The 21,225-nt window shown below is 43.2% G+C and overlaps 1 protein-coding gene across 1 annotated transcript in view; it reads left to right on the top strand.

Moving 5' to 3' along the window:
* LOC129819902 (protein FAM83H-like) overlaps positions 1 to 17,706 on the top strand; it is a 25,526-nt gene extending 7,820 nt beyond the window's left edge. Inside the window, exons 2-13 of the mRNA XM_055876591.1 lie at positions 4,285 to 4,455; positions 4,542 to 4,676; positions 6,160 to 6,357; positions 10,229 to 10,393; positions 10,864 to 10,988; positions 11,116 to 11,517; positions 11,947 to 12,084; positions 12,316 to 12,564; positions 12,759 to 13,383; positions 13,486 to 14,455; positions 14,633 to 15,141; positions 15,825 to 17,706. Coding sequence (XP_055732566.1) covers positions 4,333 to 4,455; positions 4,542 to 4,676; positions 6,160 to 6,357; positions 10,229 to 10,393; positions 10,864 to 10,988; positions 11,116 to 11,517; positions 11,947 to 12,084; positions 12,316 to 12,564; positions 12,759 to 13,383; positions 13,486 to 14,455; positions 14,633 to 15,141; positions 15,825 to 15,845 — 3,660 coding nt within the window. The 5' untranslated portion in view covers positions 4,285 to 4,332 and the 3' untranslated portion in view covers positions 15,846 to 17,706. The remainder of the gene's footprint in view (positions 1 to 4,284; positions 4,456 to 4,541; positions 4,677 to 6,159; positions 6,358 to 10,228; positions 10,394 to 10,863; positions 10,989 to 11,115; positions 11,518 to 11,946; positions 12,085 to 12,315; positions 12,565 to 12,758; positions 13,384 to 13,485; positions 14,456 to 14,632; positions 15,142 to 15,824) is intronic.
* The last annotated feature ends 3,519 nt before the right edge of the window (positions 17,707 to 21,225 follow it).

Below are 21,225 nucleotides of genomic sequence, written 5' to 3' on the forward strand. Positions count from 1 at the left end.
AGCAGTCTCAATTTGGTGTTTGTCCAATTTTGTGAATTCTTGGTCGGTGAGCGGACCCCAGACCTCACAAGTATTTTTTCAAGTATTTTTAGCCATATCCTAATTGGTATGTCAAATTTTATGTTCCTTTTGATAGCATAGAAGGCCCTTCTTGCCTAGTCTCTCAGCTCATTCACAGCTTTGTGGAAGTTACCTGTGGCACTGATGTTTAGGCCGAGCTATGTATAGTTTTTTGTGTGCTATAAGGCAACGATGGAATTATTATTATTATCTAGATGGAATTTCTATTTGTGGTCCTGGCGACTGGACTTTTTTTGAAACACCATTGTTTTGGTCTTACTGAGATTTAATGTCAGGGCCCAGGTCTGACAGAATCTGTGCAGAAGATCTAAGTGCTGCTGTAGGCCCTCCTTGGTTGGTGACAGAAGCACCAGATCATCAGTCAACAGTAGACTTCAGATTCTTGACTTCAGATTCTAGTAGGGTGAGACCAAGTGCTGCAGATTGTTCTAGTGCCCTCGCAAATTCATTGATATATACAGTTGAAGTCGAAGTTTACATACACCGTAGCCAAATACTTTTAAACTCAGTTTTTCACAATTCCTGACATTTAATCCTAGTAAAAAATTCCCTGTCTTAGGTCAGTTAGGATCACCACTTTATTTTAAGAATGTGAAGTGTCAGAATAATATTAGAGAGAATGATTTATTTCAGCTTTTATTTCTTTCATCACATTCCCAGTGGGCCAGAAGTTTGCATACACTCAATTAGTATTTGGTAGCATTGCCTTTAAATTGTTTAACTTCGGTCAAATGTTTTGGGTAGCCTTCCACAAGCTTCCCACAATAAGTTGGTGAATTTTGGCCCATTCCTCCTGACAGAGCTGATCTAACTTAGTCGGGTTTATAGGCCTCCTTGCTCACACACGCTTTTTCAGTTCTGCCCACACATTTTCTATAGGATTGAGGTCAGGGATTTGTGATGGCCACTCCAATACCTTGACTTTGTTGTCCTTAAGCCATTTTGCCACAACTTTGGAAGTATGCTTGGGGTCATTGTCCATTTGGAAGACCCATTTGCGACCAAGCTTTAACTTCCTGACTGATGTCTTGAGATGTTGCTTCAATATATCCACATAATTCTCCTTTCCTCATGATGCCATCTATTTTGTGAAGTGCGCCAGTCCCTCCTGCAGCAAATCACCCCAACAACATGATGCTGCCACCCCCGTGCTTCACGGTTGGGATGGTGTTCTTCAGCTTGCAAGCTTCCCCCTTTTTACTTCAAACATAACGATGGTCATTATGGCCAAAAAGTTATATATTTTTTTCATCAGACCAGAGGACATTTCTCCAAAAAGTACGATCTTTGTCCCCATGTGCAGTTGCAAACCTTAGTCTGTCTTTTTTTATGGTGGTTTTGGAGCAGTGGCTTCTTCCTTGCTGAGAGGCCTTTCAGGTTATGTTGATATAGGACTCTTTTTACTGTGGATATAGATACTTTTGTACCTGTTTCCTCCAGCATCTTCACAAGGTCCTTTGCTGTTGTTCTTTTCACGTTTCACTTTTTTTGAAGGTAGGCCTTGAAATACATCCACAGGTACACCTCCAATTGACTCATATGATGTCAATTAGCCTATCAGAAGCTTCTAAAGCCATGACCTCATTTTCTGGAATTGTCTATGCTATTTAAAGGCACAGTCAACTTAGTGTATGTAAACTTCTGACCCACTGGAATTGTGATACAGTGAATTATAAATGAAATAAACTGTCTGTAAACAATTGTTTGAAAAATTACTTGTGTCATGCACAAAGTAGATGTCCTAACCAACTTGCCAAAACTATAGTTTGTTAACAAGAATTTTGTGGAGTGGTTGAATAACTAGTTTTGATGACTCCAACCTGTGTGTGTATGTAAACTTGTATGTGTATGTAAACTTCCGAATTGAACTGCATGTTGAAAAGGGTGGGGGCTAAATATGCATCCCTGTCTCACCCCACGGCCCTTTGGAAAGAAATATGTGTTTTCTTGCCAATTTGAACCACACACTTGTTGTTTGTGTACATGGATTTTATAATGTTGTGTGTTTTTCCCCCAACACCACTTTCCATCAATTTGTATAGCAGACCCTCATGCCAAATTGAGTCAAAGGCTTTTTTGAAATCAACAAAGCATGAGAAGACTTTGCCTTTATTTTGGTTTGTTTGTTTGTTTGTCAATTAGGGTTTGCAGGGTGAATACTTGGTCTGTCATACGGTCATTTGGTAAAAAGCCAATTTAACATTTGCTCAGTACATTGTTGTCACTGAGGAAATGTACGAGTCTACTGTTGATGATAATGAAGAGGATTTCCCCAAGGTTGCTGTTGATGATAATGAAGAGGATTTCCCCAAGGTTGCTGTTGATGATAATGAAGAGGATTTCCCCAAGGTTGCTGTTGATGATAATGAAGAGGATTTCCCCAAGGTTGCTGTTGATGATAATGAAGAGGATTTCCCCAAGGTTGCTGTTGATGCGTAATTGGAGTTTGTTATCTGTATATTTTATCATTTTATTGAGGATATCATCAATCAACACCACAGGTGTTTTTGGGTTGGAGGGTTTGTATTTTGTCCTGTAGTTCATTCAATATAATTGGAGAATCCAGTGGGTTCTGGTAGTCTTTAATAGTTGATTCTAAGATTTGTATTTGATCATGTATATGTTTTTACTGTTTGTTTTTTGTTATAGGACCAAAACAATTGGAGAAATGGTTTACTCATACATCTCCATTTTGGCTAGATAACTCTTCGTGTTGTTGTTTGTTTAGTGTTTTCCAATTTTCCCAGAAGTGGTGAGAGTCTATGGATTCTTCATTTACATTGAGCTGATTTTTGATGTGCTGTTCCTTTTTTTTCCGTAGTGTATTTCTGTATTGTTTTTGTGATTCACCATAGTGAAGGCGTAGACTCAGGTTTTCTGGGTCTCTATGTTTTTGGTTGGATAGGTTTCTCAATTTCTTTCTTAGGTTTTTGCATTCTTCATCAAACCATTTGTCATTGTTGTTCATTTTCTTCTGTGTTCTGTTTGAAATGATTAGATTTGATAGGGAAGCTGAGAGGTCAAATATACTGTTTAGGTTTTCTACTGCCACATTCTAACCAGGAAGTTGTCTAAAAGGGATTGAATTTGTTGTTTCCTCATAGTTTTTTGTTAGGTTTCCACACTACATTCCTTCCATCTATAGTATTTTTTTATATTATTCAGTTCCTTTGGCTTTGATGCCTCATGATTGAGTATTGCTCTGTTCAAGTAGACTGTGATTTTGCTGTGATCTGATAGGGGTGTCAGTGGGTTGACTGTGAACGCTCTGAGAGACTGGGTTGAGGTCAGTGATAAAAAGAGATGAGCTATAGGTGTACCTACCATAGAAGTCCCCTCGAAGCCTACCAATGACTATGTACATACCCAGTGTGTGACAGAGCTGCAGGAGTTGTGACATGTTTTTGTTGGTTATGTTGTAGTTGTGCCTAGGGGGGCATATGGGGGAATGCTCTCGCCCTCTCTCTCTATCTCGCCCTGTGTCTCTCTCGCCCTATCTCTATCCAACGACCCATTGCTCTCTTTATAATCTATGTCTCTCTACCTGCCCCTCTCTGGGTACAGCATGAGTTTTGTGTGGTGCTTTTTGATAGAGAGTGTTATCATAGAGTTTTTCCCAGAGGCGCAGCCATTGACACTTCCGGGAACTCGTCGTGAAGCAGACTCGACAGACCAGACCGGAGTTTGGCAGGTCAATGGGAGAAGTGAAAAATGTGTCCGTAGTTGTTAATTTTGTCTAATTCTAATGGCAGTAGATTGGAGCCAATGTCTTAAGTAGCTGAACCAGTCATTACTACAACATCATGAAAGTGACAAACTGGCATGTACATTTTTTTTCTCCAAAACAACAGAGTGCCTTTCATTTGACAGCTTGCACATGCGCAGTTCAGCGCAACTTGACCATTTGACCTAATGATGTGTTTCTGCACATGCTAGCCAATGTCACCATGACATCACCTACAAGTGTGATCAGGGATTTCTATTGGAGAAGCAGTTTTTGCATATCTTCATACTGTACTATCTTTGGTGTTATGTTGGTATAGTAAGTGTGTTTGCTCTGCCACATGAATACACAACATCTTTGTTTATGGTACTCTATCACTATAAGAGGAACCTTACTAAATCAAGTAAAAAATGATGGAAGCTACAATCTGTCTGCAATAAAATTAAAATAAATAATGTATACATATTTTTCTCCTAAAGGTTTGAGTCCCTTCCTCCTAACCCTTGACCCCTAACCCCGACCCCATCATGGCCCACCGGTCCCAGAGTTCGGACATCGGGGACAACCCCCTGGACCCTAACTTCCTGCCCCCCCACTACAGAGAAGAATACCGTCTCGCCATTGATGCTCTGGTGGAGACAGACCTACAGGTACAGAAGGAATGTGTGTGTATATGTGTGTGTGGCGTGCGTGCGTGCGTGTGTGTGATAACTCAGTGTGTGTACTCTCTCTCCAGGGCTACTATGAATTTCTTCAGACAGCAGATGTGGTCGACTTTCTCTGTCAACCGGAAATTGAACACATCAAGACCACGATCCAGACACCCAACCAGGCCCCGACCTCGAACGTACCGGAGCTGCCCTATCATGAGGTAGCGTTAATAATGATAATGATATTATTGAAGTGAGAAGATAAGTGTTTATGACAGTCTGAGCTACATGAAGGCATCATAGTAAAAATGTGTGTTTTCAGGTGACAGGAATCTGCAAATGATTGATTGAGTGATTATTTAATGTCACTAAAATAGAGGTGGAGTCATTGAATACTATTGTATATATACACTACCAGTCAAAAGTTTGAGAACACTTACTCATTCAAGGGTTTTTCTTTATTTTTACTATTTTCTACATAATAGTGAAGACATCAAAACTATGAAATTACACATATGGAATCATCTAGTAACCAAAAAAGTGTTAAACAAATCAAAAATAAATGTTATATTTGAGATTCTTCAAATAGCCACTGTTTGCCTAGGTGACAGCTTTGCACACTCTTGGCATTCTCTCAACCAGCTTCATAAGGTAGTAGGGTTGCAAAGGGTCGGAAACTTTCTGGTAAATTTCGGGAATTAATCCGGACATTTACCATTGGAAGTTAAGCCCTGGAATTTGGGGAATTTTGCTTAAATTCGTCAAAAAAGTTAGCTTATAAGAGTGAACTTTTTTTGTGGTATTAATAATATTTTTCATATATTTCCTTTAATTCCCACCTCTGAATATTCCCCAGAATGTGCAACCCTATGAGGTAGTCAACTCGAATGCATTTCAATTAATTTGGGCTCCCAAATGGCGCAGCGGTCTAAGGCACTGCATTTCAGTGCTAGAGGCGTCACTACAGACCCTAGTTTGATCCCGGGCTGTATCACAACCGGCTGTGATCGGGAGTCCCATAGGGTGACGCAAAGGTTAGGGGAGGGTTTGGCCGGGGTAGGCCATCATTGTAAATAAGAATTTGTTCTTAACTGACTAGCCTAGTTAAAAATAGGTTAAAATTTTTTAACAAAAATAAACAGATGTGCCTTCTTTAAAGTTCATTTGTGGAATTTATTTCCTTCTTAATGCATTTGAGCCAATCAGTTGTGTTGTGACAAGGTAGGGGAGTATACAGAAGCCAGCCCTATTTGGTAAAAGACCAAGTCCATATTATGGCAAGAACACCTCAAATAAGCAAAGCGAAAATGACAGTCCATCATTACTTGAAGACATGAAGGTCAGTCAATACGGAACATTTCAAGAGGTTTGAAAGTTTCTTCAAGTGCAGTTGGAAAAACCATCAAGCGCTATGATTAAACTGGTTCTCATAAGGACCACCACAGGAATGGAAGACCCAGAGTTACCTCTACTGCAGAGGATAAGTTCATTAGAGTTACCAGTCTCAGAAATTGCAGAGTTCCATATGTGTTATTTCATAGTTTTGATGTCTTCACTATTCTACAATGTAGAAAATAGTAAAAATAAAGAAAAAGACTTGGATGAGTAGGTGTTCTAAAACTTTTGACCGGTAGTGTATATTCATATTTTCCTGTTGTCGTAGTGTAAATATAGTTAACTAACAGCCTGCTCGGTTTCCCCCAGGCAGACGCCGACGGCTCGTCTGACACCTACTGGCCGATGCACTCTGACACAGCGGCCCCGGGGTTGGACCTGGGCTGGCCCCTCCAGGCGCACAGCTTTATCGGCCCCACCGAGGTCACGACCCTGGTCAACCCCAGCGAGCCCGACATGCCAAGCATCAAGGAGCAGGCCAGACGACTCATCAAGAACGCACAGCACGTAAGTGGAGTGGCGGGGAGAAGGGATGTACATTCACACAGACTCACACACAGCACTTACAGAGGCACATACACACACCTGTTCAGGTCTAAGTGGTGTAAATGGGAAGTGTACCGTATGTCAAATCACATTGTATTGGTCACATGCGCCGAATACAACAGGTGTAGACATTACTGTGAAAGGCGAGCCTATTCCAAACAATTTACATTTACATTTAAGTCATTTAGCAGACGCTCTTATCCAGAGCGACTTACAAATTGGATCAGAGTTAAAAAGTACGAAAAATATTTGCTGAATAGAAAAAGAAATAGTAACACAATAAAAACAATAGCGATGCTATACTCAAGGAGTACCAGTACCAAGTCAATGTGCAGGGGTATGAGGTAGTTGAGGTAAATTAGGTAATACATTATGTACATGTGGGTAAAGTGACTATCAGTATTGATAATTAACAGAGTAGCAGGAGCATATGTGAAGAGTGTGAAAATATGTCTGTGGGAGAGTGTGCCGTCAATATGTGTGCGTGTGTGTGAGTGTTAGAGTGTCAGTGTAGTATGTGTGTGTGTGCAAGAGAGTAAGTGCAAAACAATTCAGATAAGACAAATAAATAATAAAGTGGTCAATGTATGTAGTCTGGGTGGCCATTTGATTAACTGTTCATCAGTATTATGGCTTGGGGGTAGAAGCTGTTCAGGAGCCTTTTGGTCCTAGATTTGGCGCTCTGGTACGGCTTGCAGTGTGGTAGCAGAGAGAAGAGTCTATGATTTGGGTTGCTGGAGTCTGGTATAGAGGTCCTGGATGGCAGGGAGTTTGGCCACGGTGATATACTGGGCCGTACACACTCCCCTCTGTCGGATGCCGAGCAGTTGCAATACCAAGTGGTGATGCAGCTAGTCAAGCTGCTCTCAATGAGGATCTGAGGGCCCATGCCAAATATTTTCAGCCTCCTGAGGGGGAAGAGGCGTTGTCGTGCCCTCTTCACGGCTGTGTTAGGGTGTTTGGACCATGATGATAGGTCCTTAGTGATGTCGACACCGAGGAACTTGAAGCTCTCCACTCGCTCCACTACAGCCCCGTCGATGTTAATGTCGGCGTGCTCGGCCCTCTGTTTCCTTTAGTCCACGATAAGCTCCTTTGTCTTGCCCACATACACTACCGGTCAAAAGTTTTAGAACACCTACTAATTAGCCGTAGGCTAGCAGTCTTGACTAGCAGGCTGCAGGTGAGTCACAGTGCTGCTGCTGAGTAAACGACAGCCAGTTTTTGATCCAGTGGGCAGGGCTATAACGTAACTGGTTACTATGGTTACCTATAGCTCTAGATGTGTGTGGAAGTTTACAAAACACATGCACACTCATCAGACAGCTAATCACCACACTATAGGCTACAAAACAACCCATCCACTCACCCACCCACCCGGATGCACACCCACATTTTAATAGACGCTCTTATCCAGAGCGACTTACACCCACCCACTCGCATCTTCTTTGGGGGACAAAGGTTTTTTGTTACATTAACATTTTACACACATTTTACATACAGTACCAGTCAAAAGTTTGGACACACCAACTCATTCAAGGGTTTTTCTTTATTTTTTACTATTTTCTACATTGTAGAATAATAGTGAAGACATCTAAACTATGAAATAACACATATGGAATCATGAAGTAACCAACATTTTTTTAAACAAATAGCCACCCTTTGCCTTGATGACAGCTTTGCACAATCTTGGCATTTTCTCAACCAGCTTCACCTGGAATGCTTTTCCAACAGTCTTGAAGGAGTTCCCACATATGCTGAGCACTTGTTGGCTGCTTTTCCTTCACTCTGCGGTCTGACTCATCCCAAACCATCTCAATTTGGTTGAGGCCAGGGGATTGTGGAGGCCAGGTCATCTGATGCAGCACTCCATCACTCTCCTTCTTGGTAAAATAGTACTTACACAGCCTGGAGCTGTGTTGGGTCATTGTCCTATTGAAAAACAAATGATAGTCCCACTAAGCCCAAACCAGATGGGATGGCGTATCACTGCAGAATGCTGTGGTAGCCATGCTGGTTAAGTGTGCCTTGAATTCTAAATAAATCATAGACAGTGTCACCAGCAAAGCACTCCCACACCATAACACCTCCTCCTCCATGCTTTATGGTGGGAATTACACATGCAGAGTTTACCCACACAAAAACACGGCGGTTGGAACCAAAAATCTCCAATTTGGACTCCAGACCAAAGGACAAATTTTCACCGGTCTAATGTCCATCGCACGTGTTTCTTGGCCCAACCAAGTCTCTTTTTCTTACTGGTGTCCTTTAGTAGTGGTTTCTTTGCAGCAATTCGACCATGAAGGCCTGATTCACACAGTCTCCTCTGAACAGTTGATGTTGAGATGTGTCTGTTACTTGAACTCTGTGAAGCATTTATTTGGGCTGCAATTTCTGAGGCTGGTGACTCTAATAAACTTATCCTCTGCAGCAGAGGTGACTCTGGGTCTTCCATTCCTCATGAGAGCCAGTTTAATCATAGCGCTTGGTGGTTTTTGCGACTGCACTCGAAGAAACTTTCAAACCTCTTGAGATGTTCCGTATTGACTGACCTTCATGTCTTAAAGTAATGATGGACTGTCGTTTCTCTTTGCTTATTTGAGTTGTTCTTGCCATAATATGGACTTGTTTTTTTTACCAAATAGGGCTATCTTCTGTATACCACCCCTACCTTGTCACAACACAACTGATTGGCTCAAATGCAATAAGAAGGAAAGAAATTCCATAAATCAACTTTTAAGAAGTTATACCTGTTAATTGAAATGCATTCCAGGTGGCTACCTCATGAAGCTGGTTGAGAGAATGCCAAGAGTTTGCAAAGCTGTCATCAAGGCAAAGGATGGCTATTTGAAGAATATCAAATATCAAATATATTTTGATTTGTTTAACACTTTTTTGCTTACTACATGATTCCATATGTGTTATTTCATAGTTTTGATGTCTTCACTATTCTACAATGTAGAAAATAGTAAAAATATAGAAAAACCCTTGAATGAGTTGGTGTTCTAAAACTTTTGACCGGTAGTGTATGTTCCAGCAGTGAGGGCAGGAGTGGAGTTCAACTGGCAGTTACAGATTCCCAGACCCAGGCCTTCTCACCCCAGTCCACCCAACAACACACCGTTAACGCGATAGCATTCCCATCCTGTTGAATACCTATTATGTTATTTTTTACTCAGTCATTATCCCTCAGATAGGGATCCAGTGCTGCAGATAGAGTCATGTTAATGATTATTTGTCCGTTTTGGACGCTGTTGTCTTAAACTCTGCCAGTCAGTCTGCCCCCGCTCTGCTCTGCCCTGCTTATCCACCACACCCTGCCTCTGAAGATGAATGACTTGCACTCAGCTAAACCTCCTAAATAATACAATTACTTTTCTGTGTGTCTGTGTGTGTGTGTGTGTGTGTGTGTGTGTGTGTGTGTGTGTGTGTGTGTGTCTAACAAACCTGTTAATCTGACCTGCCATGTCTCTGTTACTGTCCTCCCTCTCTTTCTGTGCATGTGTGTGTGTGTGTGTGTGTGTGTGTCTAAATGTCAACAGGGTTGACAAACCTGTTATTCTGACTGGCCATGTCTCTGTTACTGTCCTCCCTCTCGTTCTGTGTGTGTGTGTGTGTGTGTGTGTGTGTGTGTGTGTGTGTGTGTGTGTGTGTGTGTGTGTGTGTGTGTGTGTGTGTGTGTGTGTGTGTGTGTGTGTGTGTGTGTGTGTGTGTGTGTGTGTGTGTGTGTTTCATGTCCAACTAAACGAAATAATCCTAAACCTGATGTGATATTTTCTAGTTTCTAATTGGCTAATGTGATATTTCCCCGTCTCTCATTGGTCGTTGTTAGGTCATCGCTGTGGTGATGGACATGTTTACAGACGTGGATCTGTTTTCTGACTTGCTGGATGCCGCGGCACGTCAAGTCCCCGTCTACATTCTATTGGACGAACAGAATGCCCATCACTTCGTCTCCATGGTGATCAACTGTAAGGTCAACTTGGATCTTGTCCACGTGAGTCTCTATGTTTTTGGCCTAGATTGAACTATTTTAGGCGGGGTGACTCTCCATGCCTTAACTCAGTTTTCCCCATAACTCAGGTTAATCCTGTTCCTGAAAACCTACTGGTTGTGCAGGGGTTTGATCCATCCCAGCACTAGCACAAACAGCACAGGGCTAAAAAATAACAATAGTTATTAATAGTTTGAAAAACACATGGTTTGAGCCAACAGTCTTACAGATAGTATCCCAGTGTTTCTGTGTTGACTGGCAGGAGGCCACTGTCTCATAGCAGTAAGGTCATTGATTTACCTACATATTTACATGATGTCTAGCTGACTAGACCTGAGCTTGGTTACATACATCTCAACAGAGCGGACAAACTGGTTTGATTCACCCTTATAACTCACTAAAGACTAACATCATTCATTAAAACCCCTTGTGACTCTGAATAACAATTTTATGTGTGCGTGTGTGTGTTGCAGATGATGCGTGTGCGGACGGTGGCGGGAGTGACCTATTTCTGTCGGACAGGGAAGTCATTTAAAGGACAGGTGAAAAACCGCTTTCTATTGGCTGACTGCAGGGCCGTGCTCAGCGGAAACTACAGGTGAACATAGAAATATAACAGATTTCAACACTCAACTATAGTTGAGCATAGAAACACAGCAGATAGAACAGATATCAGATACTTCTTTAGTCGCAGAAGTTAACGTGTCATATCCTGTTTCCTGTAGTTTCATGTGGTCCTATGAGAAGCTGCATCGCTGCATCGCTCATCTCTTCCTGGGAGAACTGGTCACCACCTTTGACGAGGAGTTCCGCATCCTGTTCGCTCAATCACAGCCCCTCACTGTTGACCACGCCCTAGTGCCTTTCTCCTCTGACAGCAGCAGCAGCAGTTACTATGGTAACCAGTTTGGCTTGAAGCGGACCCAGTCCCTGCGAAACCCTCTGGGTTTCCAACGACACACCCCCGAACTTCCGGCCTACCCTTTCGGAGGAGGAGATTCCGAGCGCTCTGCGTTCCGAAGAGATGACATGTTCCGACATACCATTGAACCAGGAGGACTGAATCTTGGGAAGTTTGCAGTGTCACAGCAGTTCAGGATGCAGCAGAGCCGCTCCATGGTCTCCAGGTGGGATGGTGCACGTATATTTATGTCATACTAGATTTTATGTAGAACCCTATAATTCACTACACTCTTAGAAAAAAGGGTTCCAAGGGGGTTCTTAGGCTGTTCCCATAGGAGAACCCTTTTTGGTTCCAGGTAGAACCTTTTTTGGTTCCAGGTAGAACCCTTTTTGGTTCCATGTAGCAATCACTGTGGAAAGGGTTCTACATGGAACCCAAAGGGGTTATTCAAAGGGTTCTCCTATGGGGACAGCCAAAGAACCATTTTTTCCCCTAAGAGTGTATACTTGGAATAGAGTACCAAAGTCAATTATGAGTATTCAACCGATTTTTGGGGAACTTTACCCATAAACAGTTAACTTATTGTATTACATTTTTATGTGTCCTCTGTTACCATTTTAAAGGGTTTTGTTTGTGTTTCCTGTGTTCCCAGGCAGATGGAGATAAGCGCCAGTGACTATAAGAGGCACAGCTACGCAGAGGGAACCCAGGAGAGCTACTCCTCTTCCAGACAGTACATGAAGCACAGAGTCATGAACAACCTGGATGAGACAGAGCAGCACTACCACAGGTACTAGTTAGTTAGTTCATTTGTTAGTTAGTTAGTTTATGTTGTCTTTGTCAGCTTGACTTAATATTGTGATCAGGTCAGGCAAAACTCTTGGCCCTAGTTATAATCTTTAAAAAAAAAGATCTGTGATATGTAACGCATGTTGGTTTTTTATGATCGTTATTCTGATGATGTTGATGAGGATGATGATTCTGCTGCTGATGATGATTTATGAACATGTTTGTATTCCAGGGAGCAGAGCCAGTCCAGCCACTACTACCAGGGTGGTGAGGGACCTGGGTTAGGGCTGGGGTCAGGGCTTGAAGGACCTGGCTCAGGCCATGGACACTACGACAGGCTGAGGAACAGACCAGCACTGGACCAGTACTCTGACTCAGGCTACCCCTATGAGGAACCTCCTGGTCCAGAGGGCTATGGCAGAGACTACTTCTCCTCTGAGGACCTGAAACATGACCCGGGACATCCACCAGCAGGGGGAAGGTACGTGGTAGGGACAGTCCACTGGACTGGAGAATAATCAGTAATGTCTGTTCACTGTTGACTGCTCCCACTAGAGTTCTTAAATTAAACTTTTAGTGATACGCACACAATGTTTCAGTGAAGAAAATGTGTAAGTATCAACCATGACACTCAAAATGTGTCTATACTAATGTAACACCTTCTCCTTTGTCTAGGTACGGAGGTGGCAGTGGCCACAAGAGGCCGACGGTGGGCCAGCCCTACGCCTGCCTGTCGTCCCCCACCCATCCGCACCCCCCAGAGAAGCAGGTATTCCCTGTTCCAGCGGAGGCAGACCACGACCAGGACCCCAACGTCAGACAGGGCCTCCGCAGCTGGAGGATCAACTCCTACCTCAGCGCCTACGGGGACACAGGAGAGGAGGGGCTGCCCCAACCTCTGGGCCCTGATGCTTTCCAAGACCCTGAGTCTGATGGGAAATCGTACGCCCATGAGGCAAGAGAGCCTCCGAATGTCCCCTCCAAGCCTAGACCGGATATCCGACCGCTGCACTACAGCAAGCCATTCATGCCTGAGAGCATGGGGAAGGACAGGGCTGACCGATGGACCACAGAGTGGGAGAGAGAGAGAGAGAAAGAGCGGGCGGTGGGGGGGAGGGAGGTGGGTGCAGACGTGGAGATACCGTCGTCGAGGGAGGCTCCGGGGGAGGTCTCGATCTCCAAACACGAGACGGTCCGGATGCGGGTCAACCCGATGCTCCAGAGGAGTTCCCGGCTGCGCTCCTCCCTCATCTTCTCCTCCTCCAAGACGGAGACCCACATGGGAGGCCTGGGCATGAAGGTCTTTATTACCTTTCATATCATCTCTGATTTGTTTTACATTGTATTGCAACCTTACTTTGAAATGTGCCATACAAATAAAGTTTAATTTGATTTGATGCAGGTGGCCAACGAGGAGGACGAGAATGCCGACTCGCTCCGCACCACCTCCATCGTCCAACAGATCCTGGACAAGAGACGCTCCTTGACCCGGGAACCCTTTGAGTGGAGGAAGAAGGCAGAGGAGAACGAGAGAGAGAAGGAGAAAGAAGAGAAGGAGAAAGAAAAGAAAGAGGCTTGGTTGAAAGAGGAGGCTGAGCCAAAGAAAGAGCCCCCCAAAGTAACCCCAGCCAACAGAGAGGTGCCTAAGAACCCCCTGGCCGAGGTGGAGACCACGAAAGTCACCCCAGCATCTGCAGATCCCCCTAAATCCCAGGCATTGAACATGAACAACCCTTCCAATAGACTGCAGTACTTCATGGAGCTGGCTGCTAAGAGGAATGCATCTAAAGAGGCTGTGATTAAAGAACCTCCTCAGAAGAAACCAGACCTTCCAGACACTCCTTCTTCCAGCACGACCGCCACCACCTCGGTCCCCAAAGTCCCCTCATTTTTCGTGACTGCTCCAGAGCCTGCCCCAAAGAAACCACAAGTCGCAGCCACACCAGAGCTAAAATGTAAACTGTCCATCACCTCAAGTTTCAAAATCTCAGAGCCTGCCGCTTCTACCACAGCCCAGAGAAAAGACAGCAGCTCGGAGTCGCAGAGGAAAGAGAAAGAGCCCAGTAAGATTCTAAAGCCATTCCCTTCTCCGAAGATCTTCAAGAGGGACACTCTGAAGCCGTTCAAGAGCTCCAACCCACGCCACGTCTCCTGCGATGAGGAAATGCTAACAACGGACGCCACAGACGCAGAGAAAAGCGAGCTGAAGAAGTCTCGCTCCAAAAGCTCGTCCAGTATGTCACAGACCGAGTCTAAGGAGGGGCTCCACAAGAACCTGGGCTCCAACACCTCCCTCAACACCCTGGGAGGGGAGGGAAAGGCCGACACCAAGCCCCTAGACTTCCTCAAGAAGCAGACTCAAAGACTCAAAGGTATGTTGTACTGTCTGTGTGTCTGTCACGGATTGTTACGTCCATGTTTACTGGGTTTTAATTTAAAAAATGTAATTGCTGTGCTCATGCTGTATACAGCAAATTCCCTTCGGAGCAATAAAGGTTTTAATTGATTAATTCGTTAAATTATTCATTAAAACATTAATTCATTCAAAGGTTTCCTGGGACCCAAGGACAAGAAGAGCTCCGGTGGTGCGACATCGGCATCCAACGGAGACGAAAAGACCATGAGAACTGTGCCGGAAAGCTCAGAGGAGCCTGTGATCGCCGCTAAACACCTGAGCTCCACCGCTGACGCTAAAGCCACAGACTATGCCACCTCCTCAGCCAATCACAAAGGTGCGTCCAAAACGACAGGTCTGTCTCGGTACCAGAGCTCCAGTGGCTCAGTTCTGTTCAGTAGCAACCTGAGAGACGACACCAAGGTCATCCTGGAACAGATCTCTGCCAACAGCCAGAAGAACCGTCTGGAGCGAGGAGGAGGAGAGGAGGCCGGAGGGGAGAAGGGCGTAGACGTAGTGGGGGAGAAAGGAGGGCTGGAGAGGGAGCCGACGCTCAAAAAGAACCGCTTCCAGAGGCCCCAGGTCAACCCTCAGGAGAGAGATAGCCTCCTGAAGAGGATCGAGAGCATGAGGAAGGACAAGAAGGTCTACAGCCGCTTTGAGGTACTCTACCGTAGCAAACAGGAGGTCTGCAGGGAGGGGGAGGGCTTCAGGAAAGGGGAAAGAGAGGAGGAGTTAGAGGGAGAGGAGGAGGATAGGGGGAGTGTATAGAGGAGTAAATACACACCTTTACTGGTTATGTCCAGGAGATAAAATAATATATTAACAATAATAATATATGACATTTAGCAGACCCTTGACTAAATAGAAGAGACATTTACATTTGATGAATTATAGTTCTTAATGTGAAACATATATTTGATGCTGCTATTTAAAGATGTGACACAATTTTTTTTTACATTTTGTTTCCCGTTACTTTGATAAGGATTTGCAACAAAAAAATGTTTAGGATATTTTTACAAAGTGCACAGACTCAGTGAGTTTTAATTTTGTGGATATGATGTCATAGGGGCATTAGTTTGGCTCTTAATTAAGTTACCACTGAAGTTACCATTAAAACCATGTGAACCATGGAGCACATTAGTACCTAAAGAGATCTTCCACACTGAAAGCTGATACCAAGGGGGAGAAGGGGTGATGAGTGGAGAGGAGAGGTAGGGATGACAGGAGAGAAGGGAGGATGAGGGAGAGGGGAGGAGGGGAGCATGAGGGAGGAGAAGGGGGACTATGAGAGAGAGAATCCGATCGTATTCCACTCACTGTCATTCCTGATGTTCTGTTAACAGATGGGGAATAACCTGGGATAACTAAAGATGGCTGAAGAACATATTGACTGGAAGCTGAGTGTGTGTGTGTGGAGGACGTGCAAACACACACCAACATGCACACACACATCGTTCACATTCAGCAACATATGTGCCAAACACATCATCAGAAGACCAGAGAGAGAGGGAGAACACTGAACACAAGAACAGCAGATACATACTGTGACTTCAGACTGCAATCTTCGTGGATAATCAGACAATACTGTACTAAACCTTTAAATGACTGACTATGAAACTTGAGATGAAACTGTACCCAAATAAGGCAAGCGTTGTCTGGTTGGTTTTTGCCTTATATGGACTTCATGGGACAACTTTTCACCGATTCACCACAACCCTTCATCCACGCCTAGAGTGAGAGAGAAAGTGTGTTGTGTGTGCATGTTTTACTGCAAGAAAGCAACTGAACACATGCCCAGCCATCAAACATGCCTGTACAGAACAGCACACTCCCAGTGCCAGTCGTGTGTATGTATGTATGTGTGTGTGTGTGTGTGTGTGTGTGTGTGTGTGTGTGTGTGTGTGTGTGTGTGTGTGTGTGTGTGTGTGTGTGTGTGTGTGTGTGTGTGTGTGTGTGTGTGTGTGTTTGTGTGGAAACTGGTAATGCTGAAAGTATGTCTGGGTTTACACTGTGCCAACGGAGCGCCACGTCTCGACAAACCCAGAGAACTATTATTAACCAGTCTCCAAACTAAAGACAGCAGAGAGGGAGAGAGGAAAAATACAGATTAACCCAGCTAGCACATTTGGTTCCTTGGAAGTTGTGGGAATGTACGTTTTTTGTTTTCCATTGGTTCTCGGAACAAAGACATACGTTTCCTGACTGGTAAAACTGAACGTCTTTTAAACATTCTGAGAACGGAAGTGAACATTTTGCCTGTTCTGAGAACATTTTTAAGTTGCAGGGAGGTTCTGAGACCATTTTACTGTGGTTCCTTGAAGGTTTTTAAGTTGCAGGGAGCTTCTGAAAACGTTTTACTGTGCTTCCCTGAAGGTTTTTAATTTGCAGGGAGCTTCTGAGAACGTTTTACTGTGCTTCCCTGAAGGTTTTTAATTTGCAGGGAGGTTCTGAGAACGTTTTACTGTGGTTCCCTGAAGGTTTTCTTGGGAGGTTTTATTAATGTTCTGAGAACGGAAATTATTAATTATTTGAAGGTAATTAAATAACGTTCTGAGAACATGTTTCAATCATGCAAACACATGTATTTTTTATTGTGGTACGGCGTCAGTGAGATTCAAACCTATGATCTTATGTTCTCTAGCCATGAGGATTAAAATACTTTTGTTGATGCTGAATGTATACGTTTTTAAATAACATTCTTAGAATGATATTTGAAAGCTATTAATGTTTTCTTGTGGTTTTTATGGAAAGTTTTCTTAATGTTCTTAGAACATGATTTTAAATATAACAATGAGGAGACCTGCAGAAAACTTTATGCTGAGGTACTGAAATTCCCACAGAAGATTGTTGTTTCTTAATGTTCTCTGAACGTTCTGAAAACATGACTTTAAATAGAACCATGAGGAAACCTGCAGAAAACGTTACGCTTAAGCACTGAAATTCCACCTAAGAAACATATCGTTCTCAGAACCTTATGTGCTAGCTGGGTATCCTGCACCATTCCCAGAACTTTGTTTGAAGGTTGAATGCAAAATAACCCTAGGACAACCACACTCTCACCAAGCTCTAAGAAACATATTGTTCTCAGAATTGTATGTGCTAGCTGGGAAAGGAGATGGAACGAGATGGACCAACAGGGTAAGAGAATTAGATACTGTGCATATGGCTTGCAGGTCTTTACAATTTTGTATTTATTAATTAAATCACCAGTACCTTAGAAGACAAGTTGAGATTGAGACTGCTTTGTTGCAGCCCTGTGTGGATGCAGGTACCTTGAAAACGTAGTGAGCTGGATAGGGTTTGAGTGATATTTCCACCACAAAACCGTCACCTATCCGGTCAAGTAAGGTCAGACATCTTTCATGAAGAAACGTAGGGAAGAAGGAAGGAAGCATTTCTAAAATGTTGTATTTTATACAAGAGTATAAAAACTTCCATGCCTTGAGTCTGTCAGTTTGTCTCTGTCCACTACACCAGAAGTGGAAAGAACATTTCCAAGTACATGAACACACTCTGTAAAAATACTTAGTGAGGGAATAGAGTTATGAATAATTAATGCCAGTGTTGTGTTCGAGACCACCTAAAGTGTGACCGATTCAAGATTAAGACCGTAGCAAATTGAGTCCATCTCAAGACCGAGACATTTATTTAACTAGGCAAGTAGGTTAAGAAAAAATTCTTATTTACAATGGCGGCCCACCCCGGCCAAACCCGGACGACGCTGGGCCAATTGTGCGCCGCACTATGGGTCAACCAATCACGGCCGGATGTGATACAGCCTGGATTCATACCAGGGACTGCAGTGACGCCTCTTGCACTGAGATGCAGTGCCTTAGACCGCTGCTCCACTCGGGAGCCAATACCGAGACCAGGAGGGAGACAAGGGGTTCCGAGACCAAGTCAAGACCATGATTGTAATTTTGTCAAATCATCTCTAGCTGTGTATAGTCACAGAAAAAACGATATGAGGGGGAAAAGTCTGTCACTCACCCACTCCATGACATCCTCCTAGCAGCTAGCTAACGTTAGGCTCCGGATTTTTAGCTTGCTACATAAATAGATACGCTAGCCTATAGCCATGTTATGACTGACTAGTTAGATTCTAATGACATTCTCAGTCTTAGTTACGTTTGTCAGTTTTTGTCCAGAATATTGAGTCATTGAAACTGAAACGGTGCCTCCCGAATGGAGGCAGCAAACAATGTACCAGGCCAGCTGTGATTTACAACCTGAAATGTTTTGGTGAATTACATTAATCATGCATTGAACTGCATCCATCTATTCTGCCAACAATGCCTTCGTGTACGTCATTGAACGTTGAGTCAAATTGAACCTATTTTTAAAACCTCTTATAAAGTTGGTTTTGTAGCATCAGGTGGGAATTTGATATTTTTTTTACTGATATTATGATTGTCTGTTTGTAGTTACAACTAGTGATGCACCGGTATGACATTTTTGGCCGATACCGATATCCGATATTTTTCTTGCCAAAAAACTTGATACCGATAACTGATATTTAAAATTTTAGCCGCCTTTTAAGCATTCTAGTACAGTTAAATAGTTAACACACACACACATGGACGCAGCGGTCTAAGGCACTGCATCTCAGTGCAAGAGGCGTCACTACAGTCCCTGGTTCGAGTCCAGGCTGTATCACATCCGGCCGTGATTGGGAGTCCCATAGGGCGGCGCACAATTGGCCCAGCGTCGTCCGGGCCGTCATTGTAAAAAATAATTTGTTCTTAACTGACTTGCCTAGTTAAATCAAGGTTACAGACGCACACACACACACACGACACTGACCAAAAAGTATTCTGTTGGCATTTACGTATGTCCCCATTACCAGTAAAACATCATCAAAAACTATTTATTTAATTTACTTTGCTGTGCCGTTTTGTTGTTCATTTGTTCAGTCATTTCATTCTCAACCAGGATTTCTATGGAACACGTTTGGGTCTTTGCATGTTAAAAAAGATACACGTCAAATAACACTTTGATGTGTCAAATAAGCATGTTGACCAATCAGGACCTGAATGTGACTGCACATCACATAATAATTTAACGCGTTCATAATGTTTTTACGTAGTTATTACACATTGATTACACTATCACTTGTATTTCATATGTCACAATGGTTAATCGATACGTATGCTATGATGCTGGTAAAGTTGTCTCGCGCACCAACAGTGCTGGTCATAAAAAAAGCTAGCTAGCTCATGGATGCAAACAATGTTCTTCCCCAAAAACAAAGCAAACGACAATCTATTTCAGTAGCTATAATTGGCTAACTAACTATATAGCTAGGTGTCATCATCTCAAATAACCCTAATTTATAAGACAGTTCTTATAGCTAAAGCTAGCTACCCCAGAAGGTCAAACAAATTAACGTTATGCTTTATTACCAACACGGTATTGTTAACACATCATTCATGGCCGGTGCACTTTTTTGTACAGCTTTGACAGTGCTACTGTTGTCACGCCCTGACCATAGAGAGCCTTTTATTCTCTATGTTGGTTAGGTCGGGGTGTGACTAGGGTGGGTCATCTAGGTAATTATATTTCTATGTTGGCCTGGTATGGTTCCCAATCGGAGGCAGCTGTTTATCGTTGTCTCTGATTGGGGATCATATTTAGGCAGCCAATTCCCCTTTGTGCTTTGTGGGATCTTGTCTAGGTATAGTTGCCTGCGTGCACTATTGTTAGCTTCACGTTTCGTTTTGAGATTTATTGTTTTTGTTTTGTTGTGAGTTTCACCTAGTAATAAAAGGATGTGGAACCCAGATCGCACTGCGCTTTGGTCCACTCCTTATAACGATCGTGACAACTGTATCTTTTTTGACACGCAAAGACCCAAATGGTGTTCCATAGTTTGTATGTTGTGAAGCTAATAGCAGTGACGCTATTACTGTGTAACTCCGGTAGGGCAACATCTGAAAAATAGCTCAGTTGGTAGTGTGTACAGGTGCTCGACCAGTCGGCAAATTGTCAAGGGCAATGAATTCCATTATCTTGGCTTTAATGCATTTCGCCTTTGAGTTGTCTCGCTAAAATGTTCTTACTCTTTCAAATGACTGCTCGACTTGTTGACTGCTCAATTCACACAACAGACATTGTGGGCTAGGTTAGGAATGCAGTGTTGCACGTGTAGCGCAAAATTTTACGTGGCGTCATTACGTCACCTACGTTATACTGTAGCTTTGACACCGGTTTTTAACATCACCATTGAACTAGACATCGGGCGATACCGATGTTGGCATTTTTTGCTAATATCGTCCGATTCCGATATGTTCACCGATATATCGTGCATCCCTAGTTAAAACACTGTCATTTTCACTTTAAACTTTAGGTCACCGTTTAATTTGTGTGCTAAACGTGAAATGTTTTTTGCAATGGGAAGTAATAGTTGTACATTTTTATTGGCAAATGCCTTATGGTTGTGTTTTGTGTTCTTATGATTGGGACCAACTGGCTTATTATGTCTGAGTTTATGGACTTCTTTCCATCGGAGTGACTGCTGTCTTTCCATGCAGTGGTGCCTGGAGAAGTGGGTATGGTCTAATTTTGCCCAAAAGTTCCCAAACGGCCCACCCAGCGAAGGAAAGGCACCCTGTGTGAAAGTACTATATTTTCCTATACATTTTTCAGATGTTCACTCTCAAAATCATAACTTTTTTTATAGAAAAAAGACAAAATTGTGATGTCTAAGGCCACAACAATGCTTAAACCACATCAATCTGATTAAGT

The sequence above is a fragment of the Salvelinus fontinalis genome, chromosome 22 (genome assembly GCF_029448725.1).
Source record: "Salvelinus fontinalis isolate EN_2023a chromosome 22, ASM2944872v1, whole genome shotgun sequence".
Taxonomy (NCBI): Eukaryota; Metazoa; Chordata; class Actinopteri; order Salmoniformes; family Salmonidae; genus Salvelinus; species Salvelinus fontinalis.